General features: G+C 42.1%; 1 protein-coding gene across 3 annotated transcripts; it reads right to left on the minus strand.

The window, feature by feature from the left end:
• Positions 1-2,667: 2,667 nt before the first annotated feature.
• On the minus strand, positions 2,668-23,891 carry fxyd6 (FXYD domain containing ion transport regulator 6). Of its 3 annotated transcripts, none has more exons than XM_055879626.1 (8): positions 23,351-23,891; positions 8,333-8,386; positions 4,999-5,019; positions 4,801-4,842; positions 4,599-4,691; positions 4,470-4,512; positions 4,302-4,351; positions 2,668-4,086 (listed from the first exon to the last, which is right to left on the minus strand). In XM_055879626.1, exons 2-8 carry the CDS (start codon positions 8,379-8,381, stop codon positions 4,037-4,039), a joined length of 348 nt encoding a protein of 115 aa, XP_055735601.1. In that variant the 5' UTR covers positions 8,382-8,386; positions 23,351-23,891; the 3' UTR covers positions 2,668-4,036. The 3 variants fall into 3 exon arrangements, with proteins under 3 accessions (XP_055735601.1, XP_055735603.1, XP_055735600.1); XM_055879628.1 differs by having other exon boundaries at positions 4,617-4,691; positions 4,999-5,022; positions 23,351-23,889; XM_055879625.1 differs by having other exon boundaries at positions 4,999-5,022; positions 23,351-23,889.
• Positions 23,892-24,100: the final 209 nt, after the last annotated feature.

Raw genomic sequence — 24,100 nt, forward strand, 5'->3', positions numbered from 1 at the left:
GTTTTTAATGGTTTATCCAGTTTTTATGAAAGTCCGTTGACAGGATAAGGAACACTAGATGTCCAAACAAATTGCTTTAGCGGGTTCTTAGTCTTCATATATCTGACTAATTCCTAGAGACGTTAATAGAGATATTGATTTATGCATGCACACGCACACACGCACACACGCGCACACACGCACACACACACACACACACACACACACACACACACACACACACACACACACACACACACACACACACACACACACACACACACACACACACACACACACACACACACACACACACACACACACACACACACATAATCAGTACTCTGTTCTTTTGATCTAAATCTCTATGCCTTTAATCATTAATTGCATGGATTGTGAGATTAAAACGTCCCCTGAGTCAATTTTGTTCGGCTAGTCTCACGTGTGTGTAAGTACGAGCTGTGAAAGATGTGAGAGTGTATTTGCGTGTGTGTAGACATACAGTACCAGTCAAAAGGTTTAGACACACCTACTCCTCCTTCTCCATGCTTCACGGTGGGAACCACACATGCGGAGATCATCCGTTCACCTACTCTGCATCCAAAAATCTCAAATTTGGACTTATCAAACCAAAGGACAGATTTCCACCGGTCTAATGTCCATTGCTCACGTTTCTTGGCTCAAGCAAGTCTCTTCTAATTGGTGTCCTTTAGTAGTGGTTTCTTTCCAGCAATTCGACCATGAAGGCCTGATTCACACAGTCTCCTCTGAACAGTTAATGTTGAGATGTGTCTGTTACTTGAACTCTGTGAAGCATTTATTTGGGCTGCAGTAAACTCTAATGAACTTATCCTCTGCAGCAGACGTAACTCTGGGTCTTCCTTTCCTGTGGCGGTCCTCATGGGAGCTAGTTTCATCATAGAGCTTTATGGTTTTTGCGACTGCACTTGAAGAAACTTTCAAAGTTCTTGACATTTTATGGATTGACTGAACTTTGTGTCTTAAAGTAATGATGGACTGTCATTTCTCTTTGCTTATTTGAGCTGTTCTTGCCATAATATGAACTTGGTCTTTTACCAAATAGGGCTATCTTCTGTATACCACCCGTACCTTGTCACAACACAACCGATTGGCTCAAACGCATTAAGAAGGAAAGAAATTCCACAGATGAACTTTTAATAAGGCACACCTGTTAATTGAAATGCATTCCAGGTGACTACCTCATGAAGCTGGTTGAGAGAACGCCAAGAGTGTGCAAGGCTGTCATCAAGGCCAAGGGTGGCTACTTTGAAGAATCTCAAATAGGAAACATATTTTGATTTGTTTAACACTTTTTTTTGGTTACTACATGATTCTATGTGTGTTATTTCATCGTTTTGATGTCTTCACTATTATTCTACAATGTAGAAAATAGTAAAAATAAAGAAAAACCCTGAAATCAGTTCGTGTATCCAAACTTTTGACTGGTACTGTATGTGTTTCAGTATTCTGTGTGTGATTTTTCAATGCATGGGTGACATACTTTAGCATATGGAAAAGTTATGTATTGCCTAATTGTCCGCTTAATTCATTAACCTTGACGCCCCCCTACAATCACCCTCTAAAAGCCTTTCATATTAGACAAGAATGCTTCTGCTTTTACTCAATGTAAAACGTACTCAATATGGTATTGTTATCATTTTTGGGAAGGGCTCGTAAAGCAAGCATTTCACGGTCGAGTTCACACCGTTGTCTTCGGCTCACGGGACAAGTCAAATGTCATGTGTGTGTTGTAGAACACTCTGAGAAAGTCAACATCAATAAAGGCTTATTCCTAGTTCGATAATAGTATTCGGTGTAATTATACACCAGCACAATTTTCCCTTCCACTGATCAATATGTATGTATAGAAGAGTAATACACCATGTTATTGATATTATAAAGATCGGGATCAAAATCTGATGATTTATGAAAAGCTGGCCCTTTTCCCAACCCCTACACAGTATTTCCCAACTACACACGATTGGCTGGCTGTGATTGCTTATGAGTTGCTTGAGTTAAATAAGCAATAATTCAACAAGTAAGTATACATTTATCCAAGTGCTCCTATTACGTATTTGAAGTACCAACGGTCTATCAATCTCTAGTCATAGCGTTTGGTTGAACCAGGTTGGACTCACCTGTGGTGCTAGAAGGCTCCTCTGGCTGTTAGATCCTCTCAGGTGTCTCCTTCTGTCTCTGTAGTCAGCTGCACTCCAGTCACCTCCTGCCCCGTCTACCCCATTCCTTCCCCCATAATTCAGCCGGTCGGCCCTACCCCATCAGCCAGTCGCTTACATGTTTACAGGCCGATAAAGCGTGGCCTTCAGACCTGATAAATAGTGTGAGATGGTAACCTTTGGAATCATTGAGGCAGTGTTCACATCACTGTGACTAAACTAGGAGGAAATGCACGCCATTTTGTACCTTACCTTTGAAGTAGCACTCATACAACCTTGCGTGACTTTGAGTTCGGAAATTGGCAAGTTTATTGCATTGTCATTGTGTTGTAGTTCTTGGTAGTGTGACTTTGTAGCTTACCACAATTATGACCAGAATCACAGGTGAGCAGTGGCTGGTGGCTATTTCTCTCCATATAAGTCAACTATACAAGTAAACCTTAACATAACATTACAATTAAAACTGTATAACTTAACAAATACGTGAAGGTTATTGGTGATAGACACTTTATTTCTATGCTAAAAGCACAAAATGCAGCTATACAATACAACCTCATGCACAGAATGAACAGAGTAGTTACTTATTGTTGTGACAGTGTTTTTTTTTTTTTTGTAACAATGATACTCCGCATAAGACTCCATATATCGGACTGCGTGACATAAACTTTACCTGACATCTGATACAGAGCAAATTATATTTTCCTTTTATTTTCTTCACCTAATTTGGCATCTAAAACTATGACTCTGGCACACTTAGTATCTACACACACTCTATCACTCACACACAGGCCCGCTTTCTCATTAACTAAATGCATAATCAATCATACAATACAAAACAGCGAAACGCCATTGGTTAAGAGACTGATTTTGCAATCAGCTACTGTAACTTCTCAAATAAACGATAGAGGACACAGATTTGCGGCACTGGTGTGGGAACCGGCCAATCCTAGCCTGCCTCTGAGGGCGGTATCGCCCGGCTCAGCCAATGGCAGAGGAGGAGACTAGATTGGACGGTTTTTCTAGGACAAGGCAGTGATACAGCTGATGTAGGAGCTCACTTTACCACAGTAAGTACTGTTGGTGAGCTCCTAGTTAACTCTGATGCATTCTTGTGCTTGGTCAGCAAACTGTGGCAGTTGGATTCTCGTGTGTAAGGCGCAACACAGTCAAATACACACAACCACTCAGACACACACACATACACACACACCACCCAAACTCATGTACCCACACAGGCACACATATATTTAAATATATATAGCTATAACTGTGTACTGTGTATAGACTATTTATACTAATATATATGCATGCATATATAGTATAGAATCTACTACGTGAAAAACAGCAAGAGCGGTGGTGATAACAGCAACAACAAAAATATAGCAAACAGTAACCTCTAGAATCTAAAGACGATAGAAACACAGAATTTAAGCTAAACACAAACAAGACGAGCATTTCTTGACAAATCTCTGGGGTAAGAACTGGGGTAAAGGCGATCTGTAAAAAGGTGTCACCGGCTAAGACAACAAACTGGAGACAGAGTGTTCGCAGAAAGGCACAGGCACACACGAGATCACTGAGACACGTACACGGGCACAGAGCACGGAACAATAGGTTAGAAGTCTATTTACATCTGCATTATCCCCCCCACCCCCCTCTACACACTCCTATCCTCTACCCAGTGGTCGCACAGTATTCCTTTTGCATCATCTTCATTAATCATCATTATTTTTTTCAGCATCATCATCTTTGTAGCCGCCGCCATCATCATCATGGTTGTTGTGTTGGTCATTAGGTAGTGGTTCAGTGGCAGATATGGTTGATTCGGTCAGGTGGGGGTCAGTCTGGTCGGGGCTGACTCAGTTCTCAGCCTTAGCTTCAGGCTCTGGCTCTGGCTCTGGCTCCTTAGCTGTGATTGGATAGAAGAGGGGGAATCAAGGAAACTCACATGACTTCATGAAAAGCCAGTGAGGTTGGGGTAGTCATTTCAAACAGTGGCCGTAACATAGGGGGAACCTAGGCATTGACTACGAAAGATCATTCCCAAAGGTTGAACTCGACTATGGACTGGCATCAAGGGTGTTCTAAGGGGTGTGTGTAAGGGGTGAGTGACAGTTCTCTCACCCTTGGACACGATCAGGGTCTCTGCCGTAGCCTCTTCGTCTCCAGGGGCCCTGCGATAGAACCAAGGGGACAGATGTTGGTTGTCATGGTGACCAGAGATGGAGAACACAGCCCAAAAACAACAGAGCAGAAATGTAGTCTACGGATCAGGAGCAAATGCCGACTTACTTGGGCTTCTTCTCCTGATTGGAACTGCAGCGACATTTTCGGCCTAGAACGACAACAAATCATCATCCCGATCTTAAAAATCAACAATCGAAGGCCCATAAAGTACACGTGCTGCGTAGGTAGACTTACTGAAGTATGAAGACTTACTGAGGATGAGGAGGATGCCCAGCGCAAAGAGTACCACGCCAAAGACCAGTCCACAGATCCGCAGGCTATGATAGTCTACACAGAGACACAGACGTCTACTTAAGAAAGTCTTCTTTCTTGGCTATTGGAACACTGTCAGTTGATGGGGAAGAGCATCAAGGCGCACTAACAGTGGTCTACTTACCATAGACAAATGGGTCCACCTCTTTCTTCTCCTTTTTACCATCTGAAAATACAGGCACAGGGAAAGGCAAGGCGATGAGATACTAGCCATATCGGACATCTAACAACCATAGCAGTTTTCAATGCTGTACATACCAAAGACTATAACGAGGTTGGGGTTAACATGGCTAAACACATTGATTACACACAGGTTACTCACCCTCGGCACTTGGGTCTGCTACTGCTGAGAGAGCGAGAGAGAGCGAGAGCGAGAGCGAGAGCGAGAGCGAGAGAGAGAGAGAGAGAGAGAGAGAGAGAGAGAGAGAGAGAGACTTATTCATGTCACTGAGGGAGATTATGTCAGGATATGTTATTGTTAGCCATCAGGGATCATATGGGAGGGATCCTCTGGGAGGAGAAGAGACACAGTCTGGTACTAGTCACCATGACAGCCGTGAATTGGGGAGGAGTGATCGCATTGGGGCATAGGTCAGGTCAGATGAAGTGAGGAACAACAGATATCACTAAGGTTCTGTCTAGCAACAGAGATGCATTGGCTGTTCAGATGTGGAGGAAACTGAGCAGAGGAGAAAGGGTTAAATATCAGTGTGTGAACATGTTTTCGTCGATTCAGCTGTTCAAACCTTTGGGAACAATGAACTTGGCTTAAGCTTTCACAGTGTCCGTCGAGTTCTTACTCTAATAATTAGAACCCAACACTAAGAACATACAGTGCATTTGGAAAGTATTCAGACCCCTTGACTTTTCCCACATTTTGTTACGTTACAGCCTTATTCTAAAATGGATTACATAAATGCTTTCCCTCATCAATCTGCACACAATACCCCATAATGACAGAGCAAAAACAGGTTTTCAGGAAAAAAGATACCTTGTTTACAGAAGGATTCAGACCTTTTGCTATGAGACTCGAAATTGAGCTCAGGTGCATTCTTTTTCCATTGATCATCTTTGAGATGTTTCTACAACTTGATTGGAGTCCACCTGTGGTAAACTCAATTGATTGGACGTGTTTCGAAAGGTCCCACAGTTCTCAGAGCAAAAACCAAGCCATGAGTCCGAGACAGGATTGTCTTGATGCACAGATCTGTAGAATGATACCAAAAGCATTCTGCAGCATTGAAGGTCCTCAAGAACACAGCGGCCTCAATCATTCCTAAAAGGAAAAAGTTTAGAACCACCAAGAGCATGGCCGCCCGGCCAAAATGAGCAATCACGGAGAAGGACCTCGCTGACCAAGAACCCAATGGTCACTCTGACAGAGCTCCAGAGTTTGTGGAGATGGGAGAACCTTCCAGAAGGAATCACAACCATCTCTGCAGCGCTCCACCAATCAGGCATTTATGGTAGAGTGGCCAGACGGAAGCCACTCCTCAGTAATTGGCACATGACAGCCCGCTTGGAGTTTTCCAAAAGGCACCTAAAGGACTCTCAGCCCATGAGAAACAAGATTCTCTGGTCTGATAACACCAGATTGAACTCTTTGACCTGAAAGCCAAGCATCACGTCTGGAGAAACCTGGCACCCACCCTACGGTGACGCATTGTGGTGGCAACATCATGCTGTGGGGATGTTTTTCAGCGGCAAGGACTGGGAGACTAGTCAGGATCAAGGGAAAGATGAACAGATCAAAGTACAGCAAGATCCTTGATGAAAACCGACTCCAGAGCACTCAGGACCTCAGACTGGGGTGACAAGACAACGACAAGTCTCTAAATGTCTCGAGGCTGCCAAAGCTGTAATCACTGCCAAAGGTGCTTCAACAAAGTACTGAGTAAAGGGTCTGAAATACTTATGTAAATGTCATATTTCAGTTTTATTTATTTTTTTATACATTTGCGGTACTGTGTGTAGTTTGATGAGAAAAAAATACAAATTAATGCATTTTCGAATAAGGCTGTAGCGTAAGAAAATGTGGGAAAAGTCAAGAGGTCTGAATACTTTCTGAATGCACTGTAATTCAGAATTCTTATTGGCTCATATTTGAACTACAGTATGTCACATCAGAGCTTGGATAGGGCTCTTGACAGGTTACAGTATTCACATCCAGTTGTGCAATGGCACTGGCCTTGTGGATTATTAGTTGAATTGACCGCCTCAGTTATCTCCCGTCCCCGTCCTCCTCCTCCTCCTCCCCTACTCCAACCCTCACTCACTGTGTCAATTAATTTCCTAAATTCCCATCAGCAAACACTGTCTGGCCCATTGCACAAACCCCAGACCTTCCTTCTGCTCTGCTCCCCCATTGTGTGTGTGTGTGTGTGGACGTGTTTAACTATTCTTGTGGGGACCAAGCGAAACAACATTTGACCAACTGGGGATGTTTTGTTAGTCCCCACAAGGTCAAATGCTATTTCTAGGGGGTTTAGGGTTAAGGTTGGAATGAGTGTTAGGGTTAGAATTACATTAAGGGTTAGGAGCTAGGGTTAGTTTTAGAGTTAGCGTTAGGAGCTAGGGTTAGGGTTAGAGTTAAGGTTAGGTTCTTGGGTTAAGGTTAGGGTTAGGGTAGGAGTACAGGTTAGGGTTAGGTTTAGGGATTAGGGAAAATAGGATTTTGAATGGGACTGAATTGTGTGTCCCCACAAGGTTAGCTGTACAAGACTGTGTGTGTGTGTGTGTGTGTACTCTACTCAGCATGTGTATTCATATCAACAGACAGGGAGTCACACAGAATGGGGAGTGCGAGTATGAAAAACACTGAATTATAGTGGGAGGGAGATTGATAGAGGAAAATGTACATCTGGAGATGGAGAAAGGGACGGGGGAAAAGGAGAGATGTATATAGTATAGTCTGGAGACAAAAGAAGAAAGGAAGAAAGAAAGAGAAACCAGAACAGACAGTGTGAACAAAACACAGATGAAAGAATGGAGAAAGTACAGCATGGATGTCAGGGAAAAAAGACAGGAAGGCAGGAAAAGAGGGCGGTCGAAACGAATGAGAACTGAAGAGAGGTGGGAAAACACCAAAGCAATAGAATGTGGAAGGTTAGTCTGATTGACAGACAAGAATGAGTGAGAGGCAAGCAGTATGTATAACACCAGACTTCTATAGAAGAATAAATAACATGGATGGCTCAGTTGCTCTCTCAACTGATGTATTGTACCTATGACCTGCGGCAGAGTTAAACAGTTACTGTATGTGTGTCATGGCCTAAAAATACTTGTGATATACAGCATATTACATTATACCTGGGATATAAATAACACACACACACACACACACACACACACACACACACACACACACACACACACACACACACACACACACACACACACACACACACACACACACACACACACACACACACACACACACACACACACACACACACACTGTACTACGCATGCAAAGGAAGGAAGTCTCAGGCTCCAGAATAAGTCAATCCACTAATGTTCAGTCAAAACCCCATGCCTGCCATGTCATGCCACGGCCCTCCCCTGTGTCTCCTGCCTCCCTGTGGATCGTGCGGTCGTCGTGCTGGTGTTAGTGGTAGTGGTGTTGGTAGTGGCTGAGGGGAGGAGGGGGCACTTACCAGCCACATACACCAGGAGTGAAAAGAGGAAGAACATAATAGTTTCCATGGTAACTGCAGAAAGAGAGAGAGAAAGAAACAGAGCGAGAGAGAGAGAGAGAAGCGTGTTAGTGGGTAACATGCCACACAGATACACACCAAGACACACATGTTCACACAGACACATACAGTATGTAAGTATGGAAAACACCCCCTCCCCACTCATCATCTCTCTTGTATTGAACCAATCTGTTGCGTAACCCTACTAACCTTTATTCCTCTTACATAACATCACATGTATAGAATATTGGAATGGACACTCTTGGATTGTTCCTAGTTCCCTATGGAGGCCACAGTGAATTGGCCTACTTCCCCATATGTCACATACGCACACACATATACACAAAACCACAACGTCACAGAGGACCACACACAGGCACAGCCCACTAATTGCCCTCATTACAAGTCAAGAGATGGCAACGGTGCAATCTCAGAGAAATGTTCTCTTTCGTCCAGCCTTGGTCTTTCAGGTTCCAAGTAACACACGCTTAAAATGGTGGATACCTCGTATTTTACACACAAACTTGCGCAATGGGCCAGACAGTGTTTGCTGATGGGAATTTAGGAAATTAATTGAAACGGGGAGCAAGGGTTGGAAGAATAGAATAGGGGAGGAGGACGGGAGACAACTGAGGCGACCCATTCAACTAATAATCCACAAGGCCAGTGCCATTGCACAACTGGATGTGAATACTGTAACCTGTCAAGAGCCCTATCCAAGCTCTGGATGTGACAACTTACTGCAGCTCATATAAGTGCCAATAAAGACCATAATAGTTCTGAATTATGTTGTAAGAAATCATAAGAGAATCTCATAAGAGAATGATTCTCTCTCCTTCAGACTTTGAGCTGCTACTGGAAGTCCCCTCATCTCAAGGCTGTACGGTTCTCTATTAGAAATTACTCCAAATGGGTGCTCTGCAGAGGAATGTTTTATTTACATTGGTGTGAAACATCCATTGGTAGACAGATAATGACATTAAATCAGGCAGCGGTGATACCTGCAGAAAGAGTGGTACATTTTTTTTTTATGGATCAACACCAATCATGTGTCTCATTTTCAGTTACATTCTCAAACCAGTACTACACAGACATCTTGATGGGAATAGAAACTAGAAGTGAAAGTTGCCAAGCTGACAGAGATATTAGAGTAATGGGTTGAAGATGAGATAATTACAGACAAAAGACAGGTTACAATACTACAGTAGATTACTTGGATTCAGGCTTTTCATGGAAAGAAACTTGCCCTCGAGGCAAAGAGATGACAACAATCCCCCCATTGCTTTTCTTCTCCTCTCCCAGATTTTCCCATCTCTCTAACCATCTATCTCCTCCATGTTATGTGCCCCACTTCCCATGGAGCCAAATCCTTTACTGATACCAAAATGCAGATTGTGGGGGAGAGAATACATTTGGCTAGACAGGACCTAAGTCATTAGCATAGTCGCTTAGCATCACAGTCCAGATGCTGTTTGTCAGCTCCAAACTCCCTTAAAAACCTCTACGGGATCGGTGTCCTCCCACGGGACGGTTAAGCTAACTTGCGCTAATGTGATTAGCATTATGTTTTAAGTAACAATTTCCCAGGACATAGACATATCTGATATGGGCAGAAAGCTTACATTCTTGTTAATTTAACTGCACAGTCCAATTTACAGTAGCTATTACAGTGAAAGAATACCATGTTATTGTTTGAGGAGAGAGCACAGTTTTGAACTTTAAAATGTATTAATAAACCAATTAGGCAAATTTGGGCAGTCTTGATACAACATTTTCAACAGAAATGCAATGGTTCATTGGATCAGTCTAAAACTTGGCACATGCACTGCTTCCATCTAATCGCCAGAATCTAAATTGTGCCTAACCTGGAATAATACATTATGGCCTTTCTTCTGCATTTCAAAGACGATGGAGAATTGTATTTTATTTTTCTTTGTGTTGTTATCTTTTACCAGATCTAATATGTTATATTCTCCTACATTCATTTCACATTTCCACAAACTTCAAAGTGTTTCCTTTCAAATGGTATCAAGAATATGCATTTCCTTGCTTCAGGTCCTGAGCTACAAGCAGTTAGATTTGGGTATGTCATTTTAGGTGAAAATTTAAAAAAAGAGTCCGATCCCTTAAGGATAAGAGGTGTGACCTTGCCTTTGAAACAGCTTTAGGTGGCGAGCCCAGCCTCATGGTCACACGTTGAAGTTTCTTAGGATGAATCATGTTCAGGAGGCAGGTAATTTGCTTGATGATAGGGCACTTGATAGTAATTGAGCAACAAATGGCCTAATTGAACTGGGAGAGTGGCCTCACAGCACACATTATGTTGTCATGTTGAATCCAGGCAAATATTCACAGAGCTACACATTTTACATGTCATTCATGGCATTAAGAACATTGCATGTAAAAGCCAAACTGACCTCTCAGTCGAGCACAGTAAGTCTCTGTACGCAATTATGTGGATGAATTTTTGTCTGTAAACTGGCTGAATGTTTTACCTGGTTGCATGTTATCACTATTCTACCCGGTTACTGTATGTGTGCTTTATATGCCTGCTGTTGTCTATATCCAGACAGGTTTTGGGGTTATGACTGGGACAATAGCAGTCAACCGCCAGCCACTATGGAGCAGACGTAAGTGGGTTGTTATGTCTGGCTCTGTGATGTTGCGTCTACTCCCACCACCCTCCCTAGCTGCACTAAATAGGACAGTGTTGTATTCATGATCCTCTCATTCAGTCAGTCACCGCCCATCCCGACCCTATAGCCCTGGGCTATTCATTAGAGGAGAAACACACAGGCAGGGAGATGACATCTACAGTGTGGATGATGATGTGGTTTGAAGGCTAATAGACATCTACAGATGTGGCCAGAGGTCTTCTCAAAGAGGGGAAAGGGTTCATCTGCGTTGCGATTGAGTCTACAACCTCAATAAAGAAGATCCTGACACCGTTGAAGCTCCGCTCTGTTCTCCTCTTCCTTATTCAATCATCATATCCTGTCCTTTTTACCCATCTGGTATGTATAGAGAGAGTTATAGAGGGATGGATGGATAGATGGAGGCATAGAGGTATACAGAGAGAGAGAGAGAGGAAGAGGAGCCCACTTAGAACTCTTACACATAGCTACCTTGTTAATGGCACTGATAGCTCATTAACACAGCGAGGGTAAAGACTAAAGTCTAAGTGACACCTTGGATGACCTCTATGGGTACTTCTACTAGTCGACACTACAGTGCATTCACAAAGTATTCAGACCCCTTTGACTTTTTCCACATTTTGTTATGTTGAGTGGTCGTGGAATGGTATTCCAACATGACAATGACCCAAAACACACGGCCAAGGCAACAAAGGAGTGGCTCAAGAAGAAGCACATTAAGGTCCTGGAGTGGCCTAGCCAGTCTCCAGACCTTAATCCCATAGAAAATCTGGGGAGGGAGCTGAAGGTTCGAGTTGCCAAACGTCAGCCTCGAAACCTTAATGACTTGGAGAAGATCTGCAAAGAGGAGTGGGACAAAATACCTCCTGAGATGTGTGCAAACCTGGTGGCCAACTACAAGAAACGTCTGACCTCTGTGATTGCCAACAAGGGTCAAATACTTATTTCCCTCATTAAAATGCAAGTCAATTTATAACATTTTTGACATGCGTTTTTTGGGATTTTTTTGTTGCTATTCTGTCTCCCACTGTTCAAATAAACCTACCATTAAAATTATAGACTGATCATTTCTTTGTCAGTGGACAAACATACAAAATCAGCAGGGGATCAAATACTTTTTTCCCTCACTGTATGTTGGTTGAAATAAAGTCACAGAATTCTTTGTTAGACAACAGGGCCGTGTTAAATCTACAATCCAACAGGTTTTTTTTGCATTCAGAATAAGTGCTAAGTCCAGAATGGAAGCCTGTTTGAGAGTCTTTAGCCTTCTTTAGGGTAGGGGGCAGTATTTTCACGTCCGGATGAAAAGCATGCCCAGAGTAAACGGCCTGCTACAAAGCCATAAAATCTAGAATATGCATATTATTAGTAGAGTTGGATAGAAAACACTCTGAAGTTTTTTAAACTGTTTGAATGATGTCTGTGAGTATAGCAGAACTCATATGGCAGGCAAAAACCTGAGAAAATTCCAACCAGGAAGTGGGAAATCTGAGGTTGGTTGATTTTCAACTAAGCTCCTAGTGAAGATAGTGGATATTGGTAATTTGGGACTTCCTTAGGCTTCCACTAGATGTCAACAGTCGTTAGAACCTTGTCTGATGCCTCTATTGTGAAGTGGAACCGAAGGAAAGAGGAATGAGTCAGGTCTATCATGACCTGAACATGCCCTGACCATGCGCGTTCACGTGAGAGCGAGCTCTGTTCCATTCCACTTCTGAAGACAATGGAATACTCCGGTTGGAACGTTATTGAAGAATTATGTTAAAAACATCCTAAATATTGATTCAATACTTTGTTTGTCATGTTTTTACGGACTGTAATATAACCTTTTTAACTTTTCGTCCGTACTTTCCGCTGGACCTGCCCGCGCGTCGTGAGTTTGGAAAGTGTACTGAAAGCTAGAGCAACAAGGAGGAATTTGGACATAATTGATGGACATTATCGAACAAAACTAAGATTTATTGTGGAACTGGGATTCCTGGGAGTGCATTCTGATGAAGATCATTTACATTTACATTTTAGTCATTTAGCAGATGCTCTTATCCAGAGCGACTTACAGTAGTGTGCATACATTTTATTACATTTTTACATACTGAGACAAGGATATCCCTACCGGCCAAACCCTCCCTAACCCGGACGACGCTATGCCAATTGTGCGTCGCCCCACGAACCTCCCGGTTGCGGCCGGCTGCGACAGAGCCTGGGCACAAACCCAGAGACTCTGGTGGCGCAGCTAGCACTGCGATGCAGTGCCCTAGACCACTGCGCCACCCGGGAGGCGCAGTGATCATCAAAGGTAAGTGAATTTTTATAATGTTACTTCTGACTTCTGTTGACTGCATAATATGGCGGCTATATTTGTGTCTTGATTGGGCTCTGCGCGCCGACTCAGATTATTGCATGGGTTGCTTTTTTCGTAAAGCTTTTTTGAAATCTGACACAGTGGTTGCATTAAGAAGAAGTGCATCTAAAATTCCATGCATAACAGTTGAATCTTTTAGCAATATTTATTATGGGTATTCCTGTAAATTGGACGTTTTGGAACTTCTGAACGCAAGGCACCAATGTAAACTAATATTTTTGGATATAAATATAGACTTTACCGAACAAAACATACATGTATTGTGTAACATGAAGTCCTATGAGTGTCATCTGATGAAGATCATCAAAGGTTAGTGATTAATTTTATCTATATTTCTGCTTTTTGTGAATCCTCTCTTTGGCTGAAAAAACGGCTGTGTTATTCTGTGAATAGGCACTCACCTAACATAATCGTTTGGTTTGCATTCGTCGTAAAGCCTTTTTGAAATCGGACACTGGCTGGATTTACAACAAGTGTATCTTTAAAATGGTGTAAAATACATGTATATTTGAAGAATTTTAATTATGGGATTTCTGTTGTTTTGAATTTGGTCCCCTGCAGTTTCACTGGCTGTTGAAGAGGTGGGACGCTACCGTCTCACGTACCCTAGAGAGGTTAAGGCTAAGGGGCAGTATTCGGAAGTTTGGATGACTGATGTGCCCAAAGTAAACTTCCTTTTACTCAGGCCCAGAAGCTAGGATATGCATAAGCATTGGATAGAAAATCATGTCTGTGAGTATAACAGAACTGATATGGCAGGCGAAAACCAGAGGAGAATCCATCCGGAATTGTTTTTTTTGTTGAGGTCACCACCCATTGAAATGCTTGTCTATGGGATATTCAAAGGAAATCCTCCCAGATTGCAGTTCCTATGGCTTCCACTAGATGTCATCAGTCTTTAGAAAGGGTTTCAGGCTTGTTTTTTGAAAAATTAGTTAGTAATTGTAATTTTTCAATGTGGCTCTCATTTTGGACTGTAGTCTTGTGCGCGCGTGGATGAGGGGCGCACTTCGTTATTTATCTCTCCGGTATTGAACATACTACATTCCGTCTTAAATTGTATAGTTTATTTACATATTAGAGTACCTGAGGATTGATTAGAAACGTTGTTTGACTTGTTTGGTTTATTGGTAACTTTTGGGATTCCTTTGTATGCACGTTGAATGAGTGGAATGGGTGGATTACTGAATCAAACACGCCAACTTAACTGACTTTTTTGGGATATAAAGGACTTTATCAAACAATATAACAATTTGTTGTGTAGCTGGGACCCTTGGGATTGCAAACAGAGAAAGATCTTCAAAGGTAAGTGATTTATTTTATTGCTATTTCTGACTTTTGTGACGCCTCTGCTGGTTTGGAAAATGTTTTTAATGCTTTTGTATGCGGGGCGCTGTCCTCAGATAATCGCATGGTATGCTTTCGCCTTAAAGTCTTTTTTAAATCTGACAAAGCTGCTGGATTAACAAGAAGTTTAAGCTTTTAAATGATGTATGACACTTGTATTTTCATAAATGTTTAATATTACGATTTTGTATTATGAATTTCGCGCTCTGCAATTTCACCGGATGTTGTCAAGATGGGGCGCTAGTGTCCCACCTAGCCCAAAGAGGTTTTTAATGAGGGGTGGCTTCAGTCTGGCCACTCTACCATAAAGGCCTGATTTGTGGAGTGCTTCAGATATTATTGCACTTCTGGAAGGTACTCCCATCTCCACAGAGGATCTCTGGAGCCCTATCAGAGTTACCATCAGGTTCTTGGTCACATCCCTGACCAAGGCCCTTCTCCCCCGATTGCTCAGTTTGGCCGGGCAGCCAGCTCTAGGAAGAGTCTTGGAGGTTCCAAACTTCTTCCATTTAAGAATGATGGAGGCCACTGTGTTCTTGGGGACCTTCAATGCTGCAGAACTTTTTTGGTACCCTTCCCCAGATCAGTGCCTAGACACAAACCTATCTCTGATCTCTACGAACAATTCCTTCGACCTCATGGCTTGGTTTTTGCTATGAGATGCACTGGGAACTGTCCAATCAATTGAATTAACCACAGGTAGACTCCAATCAAGTTGTAGAAACATCTCAAGGACGATCAATGGAAACAGGATGCACCTGAGCTCAATTTCGAGTCTCAAAGAAAAGGGTCGGAATACTGATGTAAATAAGGTTCTACATAATTTTTTAGATTTGCAAAAATTTCTAAAACATGTTTTTGCTTTGTCATTGTGGGGAATTGTGTGTAGATTGATGAGGATTTATTTTATTTTATCCATATTAGAATAAGGCTGTAACATAACAAAAGTGGAAAATGTCAAGGGGTCTGAATACTTTCCGAATGCATTGTATATTAGACACAATAAAAACACAGGACTGAGGAGTAAAGTACAAGCTTTTAACGTTTTCCATTTAACAAGCTGAAAAGGAGGGATAGGAAAAGGATGACAGCGAATAAGGCGAGGGAGGAGGCTGGGGCATGATAGCAAATTCAACCCACTGAGGTCCATTCCGTAGTGTTTACCTCAGAGTAGTATCTTTATACTGACAGTAGGGCTCTGCGATAAGGCCAAAAATCATACCTCAATTTTTTATTGCCGATTCACGATCTACAGTTGAAGTTCGAAGTTTACATACAGTGGTAAAGTAAGACAAGTGAAACAAACACACACGCACCTGATCAGATCAATCTGAGCAAATAAATATCTCTGCAATAAGTATCTACAGTTGAAGTCGGAAGTTTACAGACTCCGTAGCCAAATACATTGAAACTCAGTTTTTCACAATTCCTGACATTTAATCCTAGTAAAAATGCACTGTTTTAGGTCAGTTAGGATCACCACTTTATTTTAAGAATGTGAAATGTCAGAATAATAGTAGAGAGAATGATTTATTTCAGCTTTTATTTCTTTCATCACATTCCCAGTGGGTCAGCAGTTTACATACACTCAATTAGTATTTGATTGCATTGCCTTTAAACTGTTTAACTTAGGTCAAATGTTTCAGGTAGACTTCCGCAAGCTTCTCACAATAAGTTGGGTGCATTTTGGCCAATTCCTCCTGATAGAGCTGGTGTAACTGAGTCAGGTTTGTAGGCTTTCTTGCTCGCACACGCTTTTTCAGTTCTGCCCACAAATTTTCTATGAGATTGAGTTCAGGGCTTTGTGATGGGCACTCCAATACCTTGACTTTGTTGTCCTTAAGCCATTTTGCCACAACTTTTGGAAGTATGCTTGGGGTCATTGTCCATTTGGAAGACCCATTTGCGACCAAGCTTTAACTTCCTGACTGATGTCTGAGATATTGCTTCAATATATCCTCATAATTTTCCTCCTCATGATTTCATCTATTTTGTGAAGTGCACCAGTCCCTCCTGCAGCAAAGCACCCCCACAAAATGATGCTGCAACCCCCGTGCTTCACGGTTGGGATGGTATTCTTTGGCTTGCCATCCTCCCCCTTTTCCTCCAAACATAACAATGGTCATTATGGCCAAACAGTTCTATTTTTGTTTCATCAGACCAGAGGACATTTCTCCAAAACGTACGATCTTTGTCCCCATGTGCATTTGCAAACCGTAGTCTGGCTTTTTTTATGGCGGTTTTGGAGCAGTGGCTTCTTCCTAGCTAAGCGACCTTTCAGGTTATGTTGACTTGTTTTACTGTGGATATAGATACTTTTGTACCTGTTTCCTCCAGCATCTTCACAAGATCCTTTGCTGTTGTTCTGTGATTGATTTGCACTTTTCGCATAAAAGTACGTTCATCTCTAGGAGACAGAACGCGTCTCCTTCCTGAGCGATATGACGGCTGCGTGGTCCCGTGGTGTTTATACTTGCATACTATTGTTTGTACAGATGAACGTGGTACCTTCAGGCGTTTGGAAATTGCTCCCAAGGATGAACCCGACTTGTGGAGGCTCTACAATTCTTTTATGGGGTCTTGGCTGATTTTTTTGGATTTTCCCATGATGTCAAGCAAAGAGGCACAGAGTTTGAAGGTAGGCATTGAAATACATCCGCAGGTACACATCCAATTGACACAAATTATGTTCATTTCAGAGGCTTCTAAAGCCATGACATCATTTTCTGGAATTTTCCAAGCTGTTTAAAGGCACAGTCAACTTAGTGCATATAGACTTCTGACCCACTAGAATTGTTATACAGTGAAATAAGTGAAATGATCTCGACAAAAAATTGCTGGGAAAATTACTTGTGTCGTGCACAAAGTAGAAATCCTAACCTACTTGCCAGAACTATAGTTTGTTAACAAGAAATTTGTGGAGTGGTTGAAAAACGAGTTTTAATGACTCCAACCTAAGTGTATTTAAACTGCGGACTTCAACTGTATATCTCCTTTTTAAATGTTTTCTCTAAATAAACATTGTTTCACAATTCAAGGTCAAATACACTGCCTTTCAAAGAGTCAGCAATAATCTAATGAATTCAGGGCTTTTGAAATTATACTTATATGCTGACTAGATCGGGCGCACGCGTGCCTCAGCATGCACATGTTGATTTTGTCCATCCACGTGAGACTCGATCAGCACACGTAGGTGGAAATATCAAAAACGAAATATTAACCAGGTCGAAAAGCATTAAACATTTATGATAATTTAGCTAGCTAGCATGCTGTTTCTAGCTAATTTGTCCTGGGATATAAACATTGGGTTGTTAGTTTACCTGAAATGCACAAGGTTCTCTACTCCGACAATTAATCCACAGATAAAAGGGTAAATTGAGTAATCTAGTAATCTCTCCTCCTTCAGTCTTCTTCTTTGGACTTTATATGGTGGTTGGCAAACAACTTTAAGGTACATTACCACCACCAACTGGACTGGAGTGTGGACCTCAGTTCATCTTTCAATCACCCACAAATCAAATCAAATCAAATGTATTTTATATAGCCCTTCGTACATCAGCTAATATCTCGAAGTGCTGTACAGAAACCCAGCCTAAAACCCCAAACAGCAAGCAATGCAGGTGTAGAAGCACGGTGGCTAGGAAAAACTCCCTAGAAAGGCCAAAACCTAGGAAGAAACCTAGAGAGGAACCAGGCTATGAGGGGTGGCCAGTCCTCTTCTGGCTGTGCCGGGTGGAGAATATAACAGAACATGGCCAAGATGTTCAAATGTTCATAAATGACCAGCATGGTCAAATAATAATAATCACAGAAGTTATCGAGGGTGTAGCAAGTCAGCACTTGCTACACGTGGGTAAAACCAATGAGGAGATGAGAGAGGCAGGACTTGCAGAGCGCTAAGCATCACAAATAGAACCAAGTTCTATTTTAGTGCCTGGCTACGCAGATGCTCGTTGAATAACATGTGTAAATGTATTTTGCAATGCTCCGTGCACGTAACGCGAGCAGTGTGGTCAGCATGTTAGGCTACATTTACCAGAATCAATGTTCATTGATACTCCCATTTCAGTAGTCTGCTCTGCGCACAATTTGAGGAGTTGAGACATAAAAAGGGTCTCATTAGAAAGGTTATCTTCTCCTATATTACGGTAAAATATTGTCTCAATGTGTTTTGGTGTCATTATGACCGATTCTGTTGGACCAAACCTCAAATGCAAATAACGAGTTGAAACTGCTTGCCAGTGAGGAAGAAGTCATTTCTCATCTTTGTTGTTGTGAGTAGCAAGGGGAGGGGCTTGGTACGTGTGTGTACATGGGAAGTTGCACACAACAGAAGGAGAAAAGGAGATAAGACCAAAAAGACAACATGAGAACAAGCGGACATAAAAACTCATATATTAATATATATTTTAATTACTTGATTCTTGCGATACAGGCATTTGGAATTGCGCTAAACATGAATTACAATCATTTGAATTAATTCTATAGATCGCCTAGCCCTAACTGACAGAGTGAGGATTGACTGGCTGTCTACTGTCTAACGACCAGGAACGGTGGGCAAGAAAAACACAATGTTAATAGTTTGAAATTCCACGCAGTTGAAAAGTGCAATGCAACCAGTTCAACCTCTCAGATCAGAGGTTGCCAAGTTGGCCGTATCTCTCAGAATCCCGTGGGAAAGCTGCTGTTGGGGAGTGGCACTGCCTGCCAGGCCAGTGCTAGTGACACAGACCCTCAAGTTCACCTCCCTCGCTAGAAATGAGAAGTGCCACCCGTTGCACTGGCCTCTATGCCTCTCCTTAAACCACTTTTGTCACCCCGCTGTTTTGTCGGTGTCGTGTTTCAGTCCCATGGTGCTGCCAGCACTTCCCTTTGTCTGAGGGAGAAGGGGAAGGGCAGGCAGAAAATGAGGTAGAAGCAGCGGTACCCTCTGTAGACGCAACAAACCCAGGGGCGGAGCTATGACTCAAGCCCAAGACATGACTTATGAATTAAGCATATGGGAGAAGACGGACTGGGAGGGAAAAACATAGAAATAAACATCATAGCGGAAATGCTGTGACCCGTTGTTTATCTTCGTTCTCTGTGTGTGTGTGAATCTTTTCACACCTGAACACTCACACCTTTGTTTGCAAGTGTCTAGGCCATGGTCAAAACAACACCCAAAAGGGTTATTCAGCTATCCCTACAGGTGAACCCTTTCTGGTTCTAGATAGAACCATTTTTGGTTCCAGGTAGAACTCTTTAGGGTTACATGTAGAACCCTCTGGGTTAAGGGTTCTATATGGAACTCAAAAGGGTTCTACCTAGGACCTAACCATTTTCCGTGTGTAGATATGGTTATGTGAAATGATATCTGGGAGCGTTGTGATCTGATCGGTGGAGCTTGTTTTCTCTCTTGATCGTACCCATTATGGATATTTCTGTGTCAATTTGACACTAACTGCTATCTCTCTGGGACACCCAGGCTCATGTAAAAGCTCCCAAATCTATGTGTTTGGGAGGTAGGTCAGGTGTTGATTGGCATTTGGAGAGTGCAGAATGAGAATCTATTTACCCCATCACTCGGTCTGACTCTGGGAACAAAAACAGCTGCTATTACCTGAGACAAACCCCGCTATTACTGACAATATGATTTTAGAGTGCCTCTCTGCTGATGAAAGATACATGTAACTGAGGAAATAAAGGAAACACCAACATAAAGTGCCTAAAAGGGTGTTGGGCTACCATGACCCCTAGAACAGTTTCGATGCGCCTTGGTATAGATTCTACAAGTGTCTGGAACTCGATTGGAGGGATGCGACGCCATTCTTCCACGAGAAGTTCCATCATTTGGTGTTTTGTTGATGGTGGTGGAAAACTCTGTCTCAGGCGTTGCTCCATCATCTCCCATAAGTGTTCAATCCGGTCGAGATCTGGTGACTGAGACGGCCATGGCATATGGTTTACAACGCTTTCATGCTCATCAAACCATTCAGTGACCACTCGTGCCCTGTGGATGGGGAGGGGGGGGGGGGGGGTGGGGCATTGTCATCCTATGGGGGCATAGCCATCATCATCCTGGAAGAGACCCCCGTCAGGATAGAAATGTTTCACCATAGGTTGAAAGTGATCACCCAAAATGGCTGTGTATTTATTGGCGTTTGCCTTGCCCTTCTAAGGGGTTGAGAGGACCTAAAACCATGCCAGGACATAGCACTCCACACCATAACAGAGCTGCCAGAACCCTCATTTACTCAAGTGTTTCCTTTATTTTGGCAGTTACCTGTAGCTCTTCACAATGCAACTGCCTCTGATTAGCTCTGGGGTGTGTGTGTGTTTGTGTGTCTCATCTATCACTTTACTACAACTTGCTCAAACCGAACAAGCAAATCATGAATTAGGACAATATACATGTCATCAAGATCCTTTCTGGAGCAAGACTCATGGCTTTTGGCTTAACATCTTTGCCATCATGATGATGGTAAATCTCCATGACAACAAGACATTGGACGTGCCTCCTGTCACGGTGCCGGGTATTGCTATGGCAACTGTTTCCATCAGGTGACTCCTATTAGAAGTACCAAATACTGTCGGTGAGGAATGTGTGCCGAGGGGAGGGAGGTGGGCTGGAAATGGTAGCGTCAAGAAACACTAGTACGTGAGGAGAGGAGAAAAAAGAGGTAGCGCACAGTGATGAGATTCAAAATGTTCATTCACGCGTGTTCACGCTGAACATAAGCCTTTATACAACAGGGTCGTTAAACTAAAAGAGTGCCGTTTCATATTTTCAGTAGAAATTGTGCACCAATATTTAATTTGAAAAATCTATTATATTAAGTGCGCTTCAATTAATACAGACCACACGGAAAATTCTATAAATCGGATTTTAATATTGGAAAAATACTTGCTAAAGTGCCAGAATTCAGCATTTTGACATGTACCTTGGTGCACCCTCTGACTTCTAGGGAGATTTTAACCCACTTAACTCGAAGAAGTCTTCCCCATCATTGTAAAACACAAAGTGACAAAGTCATTTCTGAAGATTAGAATTGACTTAATGTGATTAGTGATTCATCCAATCTCATGAAATGTTCGTCCTTTATTTTAAGATCTACCCTGCTACGTGAACTGAACGCTCGTTACAATATGGTAAAACTATTCCTTTTAAAAATATTTTTCCACCAAAAACTTTGAACATCTAATAGTCAAATCATAGTGTAAAAGCAGGTGATCTGGTTCTCCTCCTTTTAGCGATTTTCTTGTGTTTTGTGGTGGGAAACTATGCGGGTCGACCATAACAAATGAACCCTGTTACCCAGAAAGACCGGCTAAAATGAACGTTGCATTTAACTGCCACTCCCTGATACACACAACAAGCTTCCATTCCCCCTGTCACAAGGGGATTTAAGGCTTATTTAAAATGAAATCATCAACCCCGTTACAGTCAACCCTGTTATGGTCAATCCTGTTGGCATTTAATAGGCACTTACTATAGTCATTTTTCAATTTAACCTCTTGAGATGCTAAAACATTTTTATTCAATCGAACGTGTTATTCATGAAAGAACGTTAAAATAAGGTGAAAAAAAATATTAATACTAAGTTACACTAGCCAAAAGGTACTCATTTGGTGGAATGACCCAACAGCTCATGACAACCAGATTAATACAAGTGCCTCCGTTTTTATAATTGTAGCCTATTTACTGTACCACATCCATCATTTGCAGATAAGCTTTTTTCGCGCACCCGACCGTTGTCTGTCACTGGCCAAATGGAGACATGGAGAGACAATAACTCCCGAATAATTTTATCGGTTGGTATATTATAATATTGCCTAGTATGTCTCTGATATTACCTATATTACGACACAGCCGTAGTTTGCATAACTGTGCATGAATATGTTTTAGAATGTGCATGTTTTAGAATGTGCATAGCCAAGAGACTAGCTCATCATGGCGAGCTCCGCGAGTCTGCCACTTTCTCCGATCCTAACCTGTGGCTTTACCACTAGACTTGCCAGTATTGTGGTAGACAGAGGAGTATTCAAGCGCTTCAAATAATTCGTTCTATATACCATTTAGATCTATTTAGCCTAGGACTAATTATACAAACTGTTGCATGTTCTGTGTCTGCTCTGCAGCACTGCACGAGACGATTTGGCTAATCTAACATCACACTGTGAAAAGGACACACCCTCATGGCGCTAGAATAGATGGCACCCAAAAACAACTCTCGACACCACATAGTTGAGGCCTATTTGAAAAAATATGATGCTCGTACAGACATTACTTTTGCGAAATAAAATAAAATGCAATGAGTGAATAGTTTTTTTTTTATATCCATCATGCAATTTATATGCCTATACACATTGCGAGAAGTTTACGTTTTCTTAAATGATTCACATCAATATTTCAGGAAATGAAATGTTGCCTATATTATTGATTAGCAAATACACCCTACTCACAGTAAAACCCACATCTAAGAAACAATGCATTTTTTCCCCCTAGCACGTTTGAGCAGAAACCACATTACAAAAATGTAGCTCCAACTAGGCAGACAATAACACACTGTAGATATAAGAACGCACACGCCTCTTTAGAATTATGTCGAAAACATGCCCAATTGATCTTCTTACCTGTTTCTATTATCTTGACTTTAAGCTACAAATTGATTGACCACAATCCAATCAACGACAATGATCAGCTTCTTCTCTCAAAGCGTTCCAATTTGTATAATCTGTGCCTTCTCACTGTTCAATTGCAGTCCACGAAGGGTTCTTGGTCGAGTCGCGCTCTTAGAATGCAAAACATGAACGTAGTTTTGCCAAAGTCTTTGTTGAAGAATCGCAATGTTTCTTCTGTTTTTATTGGTTCCAAATTGTCTCTTGACGTCTATCACTTTATGTCTGTCTGTCTCTCACTCTCTCTGCCTCACACACACGACCACTGATGATGTTCGTGAGCATCTAGCCATCTACCCGTAGCTTTGCGCGCGTCTCCCGGTCGGTGAATGGTGTACCCAACCGGTTACAAATATACACTGATTGTGTTTTAGATGTAGGCTACCGTGTTAAACCATTACTATTTGGAGACTGGAGAGAGAGACAGAGAGATTTACATTAGGGAGCAGTGGAAATGTACACAATTGTTACCTGGAAGAAAATGGGGGAGGGTCAGGCTTTTTCAATTTCACTCAGTGGGAGGGCTTAGTATTTTTTTAATTTAGTCCAGGGGAGGGTTGTGTTATTTGTAATGATTAAATATCATATTGCTCGGGGTTTGATAAGACAGACAGACAGAGAACAAGAGACAGAGATTTACATTAGGGAGCAGTCTAAATGTACACAATTGTTCCCTAGAGGAAAATGAGGGAGGGTCATGTTTAT

The sequence above is a fragment of the Salvelinus fontinalis genome, chromosome 24, assembly GCF_029448725.1.
Source record: "Salvelinus fontinalis isolate EN_2023a chromosome 24, ASM2944872v1, whole genome shotgun sequence".
Classification (NCBI taxonomy): domain Eukaryota; kingdom Metazoa; phylum Chordata; class Actinopteri; order Salmoniformes; family Salmonidae; genus Salvelinus; species Salvelinus fontinalis.